This window comes from Monopterus albus, unplaced genomic scaffold, assembly GCF_001952655.1.
Source record: "Monopterus albus unplaced genomic scaffold, M_albus_1.0 scaffold192.1, whole genome shotgun sequence".
NCBI lineage: Eukaryota > Metazoa > Chordata > Actinopteri > Synbranchiformes > Synbranchidae > Monopterus > Monopterus albus.
The window spans coordinates 963,769-971,226 of record NW_018128072.1 but is presented as its reverse complement, the minus strand read 5'-3'; the positions used below and the strand labels follow the sequence as shown (position 1 = coordinate 971,226).

Here is a 7,458-nt window from a genome sequence, read left to right as displayed (position 1 = left end):
CACAGTTAAGAAACATGTTTCCCTGTACAATGAAATTTTTACTTTGCTGTCCACATGAATGCCACAAAATACAAATGAAAGATAAAGTAGATAAATAAGTAACAGAAAATCTAAGGTACTTTAAGCAGCAACAGATGCAGTAATATAATAAAAAATATATATATGAATATAACAGAATGTATGCAGCATGGGAGGAGCATATGCATCAGAGTCATTGTGCAATTATGCATGCAACACAAATAAGTAACACACAATCTAGGACACTTTAAGCAGCAACAAATGCAGCAATATAATAAAAGAATATTATAGAGAATGTATGCTGCATGGGAGCAGCATGTGTAGCATTCAACAGTCATTCTGCAATTATGCATGTGCAAACTGAGAATGTAAACAGTACAAAAATACATTGTGGAACATTTCTGTATTATTATTATTGCACATGTCTAGTAAGGGGTTATTGCACATATATTCTCACATTTTCATATTTGCCATCAAGTCGTACTGTGGCAGGGAAAAAGCTGTTGTAAAGTCTACTTCTGTGTGATGATACTGTCCGCCCTGCTGTGCCTGAGGCTGTAGGTGCAGTTTATGTGTCTGAGCAGAGAGTGAGCTGGGTGGCGTGGGTCTCTGAGTATGTTCTCTGCCCTTTTACGACAGCGCTGTGTGTACAGTGTGTCCATAGCAGGCAGTTCAGTCCCAGTAATCCTCTGCAGTCTTGATGACCCTTTGAAGAGCCTTCCTCTCTGCCTGTGTGGTGTTACCATACCAGACTGTGATGCCAGTAGTGAGGATGCTCTCTACCAGTCCTCTATAAGCCTGGGTGAGAGGGCAACGGTTCAGCCCAGCTTTTCTGAGCCACCCGATGAAGTATAGCTGCAGCTGGGCTGTCTTCACTGTGGCAGCTGTGTTCAGTGACCAGCTCAGGTTAGATGTCACCTGAGGGCCCAGGAACTAGTGGCTGTCAGCCATCTCCACCTCAGTCTCTTTGATGGTCAGAGGCAGCAGAAGGGAGGGGTTCTTCCTGAAGTCTACTATTATTTCTTTTGTCTTGTTTATATTGAGGATTGAGGATGAGGTCATTCTCCTCTCCATAAACAAGAATATCATTCACCAGGCTTCTGTAACCTGACTCGTATGATATTTTTTTGTTTGTGTGTTTTTTGCAGAATCAGATAAAATACAGCAATTTAATAATAACAAATTAGACAAATTTCCTAAATGAACGTATACAGTATTTAATACTAATGGATTATGAAAATATTTGAATCTTTTCAAGTGTTTGAAAATATAAAATGAGCATTGTCTCTGTTTGCTGCACTTTTCCTTATTATTTTAAAATGTGCACAAGTACACAAGTGTGAACTAAACTCTGTAAAAAAAAAAAAAGGAAAGAGAAAGGACTGACGAGGCTGTCTGCAAATATTGTATGTGTGCAGATTTCTTTTGTTAAGTACCCCAGTGAAATCAGACATAGGGCGATCCCAATTATCTAAAAAAGCCACATATCAGCAACTCTCATATTGACCAACCAATCAGTCTCTTACTATATACAGTATATTTATTTATCTGAGTGGAACATTCAACTTGTTTCCTTTTCAAGTTCGTTTCTCTCTTGTGTCAAGCATTAGACAGATGCAGCATTTTGATGTAAAGCATGTATACCAGAAGCTACAGCAAATGTGATCTCTCTGCAGATGCACAGACAAACCCATAAGACAGAGCCACAGATATAGAAAGATTACAGACATTTTGAAAAGTCTGCTCTCTGATGTTGAACAGAAGATTATGTGTAAAGCAATAATCCCGACTTGGATGCAAAGAAGGAAGAATGGAGTGAGGAGAGATGGATGACATGTGAAGAGATGTAGATGTTTGTATGTGTGTGTGGGGGTGGGAGGGTAGGTTGTCAGAGTTCAGGATGAAAGTTGAAAAGAAATGCAGCCACATCTAAACAATTTTCACCATGAAAACATGACATTTTGAGGAAAATAATGGCTTATAAATGGATATTATGTTCTCGTATTTAATGTGTTTAGCATAAAAGTAGTCAGAATTTTCTAAATGTAAATAAATGTACCTACATTTTCCCTAAATGTCTATAGGTTACACACTTGGGATAATCCTGGATTTGCTGTCTGGCTTAAATACAACTGAGAACTTCAGACACATTTTTGTCAACCGCCACCATTACATTACACTGGTACACATGGTTTTAGGTCAAAGAAGAGCTTTTGAGAAAGCGCAGATTTGTGAGAAAACCTTTAATATTTTGTACAGTTATAGAATACACCAGAGAACTACAACTTTTATTAAGACATTTCAGATTCTTAGTACTTCATACTTATTATATATATTTAGTATATTGTCATTAACAGTCAATCTTTTTAGGGCCCAAATTTTATGAGGACCAGGTTAACAACAGAACAGTGTTCATATATATTCTTTATTGCTATTATATAATTTCTATTTGTTTACCCCAGCATCTAAAGTGCATTAATAAAGTCCCATAAATACAAATCTGGGCAGTATGTACACAGTATGACTTCAAACTGTATTCCATAATTTGACTCTATTAGCTTCTAGTTGCTATCAGTTCAATGATAAACATTAGTGAAACAATGTGACATAAAGGAAAGTTGCAGTATTTACACAGAGGGATTAAATATATGAAAAGGGTTAACAAACTCAAAGAGAAGAAGGGAGGGGATGAGTAGGAATGACTTTAGTCTTTCAGTGGTTCATAGTGGATGAGACGCATTGCATTGTCATTTTCAATCACTCCTGTGATGAACTCTCCTTCAGCCAGTCGTTCTATGAGGAAAAACAAACACAGTGGTCCATGACTGGTAGATACATAATAAAGCATGCACAACACAAATTATGCTGCCCCTAGCTTGCTTGTATTATAATAATTAAGCCAAAAAGCTGAATGTAAAATGCACTCTTCCTAAAAGATGTGGGATCAGTTTCTGAAGATTTCTTATCTCTTGATAAGAACAAAATTACCCCTCATGCACCACAGGGGTAAGTGTATGTGCATACGTATATGTTGCATGTGTGTTATTCCTCTTACCATTGTCTCCCTTGTTGAAGTAAGCCCACAGCTTGTTGGCTCTCTTTTCGGGTGTGTTCTCATCCTTTGGTAGCCTGCTCTGCTCATCCTTGGGGATCAGCTTAAATATGGCCTGGGGGGTGGGGATGGGTGTTATCAAATAGGTGATAGTACTGCACCGTTTATCTAACATCAATAATGTACTGACATCAATACAGTACAAAAACAAATGTATACAAACCAAGAAGCATGTTTTTTGTGGGCCATGTCAGCAAGCTCCTATTACTCTTAATTTAATTAGTGTCTAAGTGTACGTGTGATTTATGAAGCCTCTGATGTGAAGCAACTTGAAAAAATACAAACTATTACTTTATCCTGGTGATTTTAATTTGTTTAGTCCCAGATTACTGTAGCAACTGTACACTGAACTGGAAATTTGGCTGAATACAACCAAATCAAGCAGCCTGCTATTAAAAATTACACAAAATATATCCTGCAATGTCCTCATGACAAGTGATCTGCCAACCAAATGCAACTACAAGAGCTTGATAATCACTATGTGTAATCTATGTATATAAATTTTAAAGTCAAATTTAATAATCAACCAGCCCACAGCAGAAATACAGATAATTCATCTGCAATATCCCACTTAGAATCCAGCAGCTCGTAAATGACTGTGCACTTTAGGTTCAGGCCATTAAGTGTGTGTCCCACTTAGAGAGGAGGCACTCATCAACCACATTTAAGACACCTAGATTAACATGGATTAGTGCCAAGACTCAGGCCACAGTCCAAACACCAAGATGTCATCTGTTTTTCTCTGGACTTGCCCCTCAGGTCCTGTGGTCTGAGGCTGTAGTCACAAATATAAAACCAAGCAGTGTGAAGCAGCTGCTTGCCCTCAAATAAAGTATAACTGAGCCTAAACCTTACAGTATTTATTCACCAGTCTGGCCTGTCAGTGTACTAGACTGATCTAATTTTGACATTTTGAATTTTTCTCCCTCCCTCACCTACATTTCTTACTTTAATCCAGAACAGACAGGGTCTTTCAAGAGTGTTCAGTAATATCGCTGTGCATATTGAACATCTTTCTTTCTTTACCCACCAAGTATTTTGCATAATAGGAAAAGTCTAATCTTGATGTTATCATGGTGACACTACTGTCTGATGCAGCTGATGAGAATAATAAAGAGTGAAAATAAGACAAATGATTAGAAATTCACATTTCTAAAAAGGCAAAACTTTTACAAGATGTATCACTGTAGTATAAAAACAGCAGCCATCATTAACTGATTTTTGCTGCACCAGTTTAAACACCAACTCATTCTCACCTGACAGATCTCTGTCACTTCTGACTTGTTGATGTATCCGTTCTTGTCTACATCAAACAGCGAGAAAGCCCACTCCAGTTTCTGGGTTGTCTTTCCAGTGGAGGTCATGTGCAGTGCAATGATGTACTCCTTGAAGTCCAAAGTGCCATCATCGTTGGTGTCAAAGGAGCGAAACACATGTTGTGCGTAGCTCGTGGCATCACTGTCAGGGAAGAAGCGGGTGTAGATCTGCTCAAACTGTTCTGGTGTTATTCGTCCTGTTGGGCACTGCTTCTGAAAGTTCTCGTACCACAGGCAGATCTCATGTTCACTGAATTTGGTGCTGAACTTCAGGTCCTCCAGGATCTCCTTGGATAATGCACTACTGGTGGTATTTCCCATTGTAGATGCTTTCAGTGTTTTAGTAATGTGTCACTTCTATCAAACTGGCTGGCAAGTATTTGCCAACAGAGTTCTTCAGTGGCGTTCTTCCCCAGTGCAACCTGACTTTCTCCTCTTTCCAAATGTATTATTATTGTTCACTGGCTTGACTTCTTCTTTTGATATTAGAAGCCAAACAGAACCCTGCAAGTGACAGCAAAAACATGATTTAGAAATGTGACATAATACACGTATGAAATTTTTAAAAATATTAGGATCACCACAAATATATAAAAAGCTTACCTGTGTGTGCTGTGTGGCCAGACAATGGCTACCTGTCTCGACAGTAAGACAGTGAGAGATAAGGAGGACAGGGGGAAACACATTCCTACTGTGGATGACTGGGTTAATTGTGTTAATAGGGGATTTAAGGTGGATGAGCTTTTGACTGAAATGAACACCCGGATGTTATTTTTCATCTTTGGGTGTGAAAGTCTAGAAAGCTCTATTAGACAACACTCATCCATCCATTATCTATACTGTTTATCCTGACAAGGGTCAGATTGGTACATTTCCAGTTCTTCCAAAGCCTATTTTTTAAAAAGCAGCTAATACTGCAGGGTATTCTTTCAGCTAAATATGGCTGTGATTCCATCCATTATCTATACTGTTTATTCCTATATAGGGTCATGGGGGGCTGGAGCCAATCCCAGCTGACATTGGGCAAGAGGCAGGGTGCACCCTGGACAGTTCATATTGAGTTCATTTTGCAATTACATTATTTATATGGACGCTGAGTCACTAGTATGTCTTGTGTATGTGTGATTTTTTTTTAAATCCAAGAATCATTTAGGAAAGATTCAGAGTATTGCACTGTACCGTTATAGTCACAATTTAGTCAAAGTGAGATGTTTTGAATAAAAATGTAATCATTTGTTTGGTAAACTGATCACAAAATCAGTGGGCATTTTCTGGGAAGCTATGTGAGCCTAGCCTCAAGTGAGGTTTCAAAGTTAGCTTTAGGTTCTCCAGCATTATGTCTGCTATTTCTGTGAGGGCTTTTCAGTGGGTTTAGTTGACCACTGACATCTAATTCCAGATTACCATCTGTCCATGCAGTTTAACTCCCTCTCCTGCCAAACCTCTACCTCAGTCACGCCTGTGCCCCTCATATCATCACCTTCTCTTGACTGAGCTATGTCTCATTTCACTGACTTTGTCTTACTGAGCCAAGGTGTAGAAGTGTTGCCCCTCTGTCCTTACTCTGCAAAATTGTGTTGTTGTCTGTAGAGCACATCTCTTTTTGCATTCCAGGCTTAACTTGTGTTCCCTCTTCTCTCCACAATGCTCTAAAAGAATCTTGCGTTACTCAGTAAAGCAAACATGTGTTCTGATTAGTTTGCCTTCACTTTCACTGGTGCAAACTTTTGTACCCAGAACCCTCTGACTCAGTCCTGATCTTTTGGCTATGCATATATTATGGAGACCATTCTGTATAAGGTCTCCATGTCGGCACATCAAACTGACTTCACAACAAATTTATGTCGTCAGTCTTTTTTCTCCATGTCTCCTTTCATTAGACTGAATGTATTATTGAGATTGTCTTAACTGTTGCTTCAGACTAACTTATCCAGGCGGTGGGAGTGTATGGTAGACCTTCTTTTTTACATATTAACACAGTAGTATGGTGGAAACAAGATTAAAGTAGATGAAAGCAGAGTTTAACAGCATTTGAAGCATTTCTTTCATATACTGTTTAATACACTGTGTGATTATCATTCATGTCTTATTTTTTACAGCAGGATATTATTTGCTCCATAAATATGCTCATTGAGTCCATCTATTGGATTACTTAGCCTTCCCCACCCTCTCCCACCCAGTCTAGCACTTAGCCATTTACTATCATCTTCAGCCTATAAGTGTCATGGCCAATAGAATTACCCCCTCATTTCCACAAACCAATCCCTGCCATCTGACCTACACCCTAGACTGTACTAATTGCTAGAGCTGGAGCAAGCAAGGATTTGTGGTTACTTTTGACATGTTATCCTACTTGTGGAGAGTGTGAGGGTTCATGTAAAGTGGATGTCTGGCATCCAAGTGTGATCATGACATTAAAATTTAATAAAGATATGATGCTATTGTCTCTACAGTACTTATTTGATTGCTTTGCAATAATAAATATGATATATCTTTTGCAGGCAGTAATGTATAACACACACAAAACAGTGTAGTAGGTGAAAATGTATCAATAATAGAAGTCAACACATGTAAACATATCTGCAATTAGGCAATTGATTCACTACTGGCACTGTCCCAGTTGTCTGGGCAGCATTACAGCCACCTGTGTTACAGCACTTACCTGAGAAACATCAGCACTTACATATACACTACCAATCTGCCCCACTCAATGTCAGCATGCCAGGTGAGGCTATTCATTCATGTATTTCTTGACGCATAAAAATACTGAAACAAATAAATGGTTTATGTCCCATTTCTGTGTAATTCTTAATGCTTAAGGGAGACTGGGGCATCTTGTTACACTTGTCAGTCTTTTTATACATCCAGGAATCTGTACATCATATTGTTTCAAATGATACACCAAATGAAAAAAGAACGGCTCAGCTATATATTTTGCATTCATTACATTTTCATATTACTTCATATATTACTTCAAAACAGAGTTATAGGCAGTTAAATAGTTAGTGTACA

The 7,458-nt window shown here is 38.4% G+C and overlaps 1 protein-coding gene across 1 annotated transcript; it reads right to left on the bottom strand.

Moving 5' to 3' along the window:
• Positions 1-2,511: 2,511 nt before the first annotated feature.
• On the bottom strand, positions 2,512-6,937 carry rcvrn2 (recoverin 2). The gene is made up of 3 exons (XM_020617678.1): positions 4,387-6,937; positions 3,074-3,185; positions 2,512-2,811 (listed from the first exon to the last, which is right to left on the bottom strand). The coding sequence occupies exons 1-3, from the start codon at positions 4,765-4,767 to the stop codon at positions 2,723-2,725; spliced, it is 582 nt and encodes a 193-aa protein (XP_020473334.1). The 5' UTR covers positions 4,768-6,937; the 3' UTR covers positions 2,512-2,722.
• Positions 6,938-7,458: the final 521 nt, after the last annotated feature.

Excerpts from the sequence above, each read along its gene's own strand:
- rcvrn2 (XM_020617678.1), bottom strand. The coding sequence starts at position 4,767 with ATGGGAAATACCACCAGTAGTGCATTATCCAAGGAGATCCTGGAGGAC. Across the intron at positions 3,186-4,386 it reads AAGTGACAGAGATCTGTCAG|GCCATATTTAAGCTGATCCC; the intron begins GTGAGAATGAGT and ends CCCACCCCCCAG. Across the intron at positions 2,812-3,073 it reads CTTCAACAAGGGAGACAATG|AACGACTGGCTGAAGGAGAG; the intron begins GTAAGAGGAATA and ends TTTTCCTCATAG.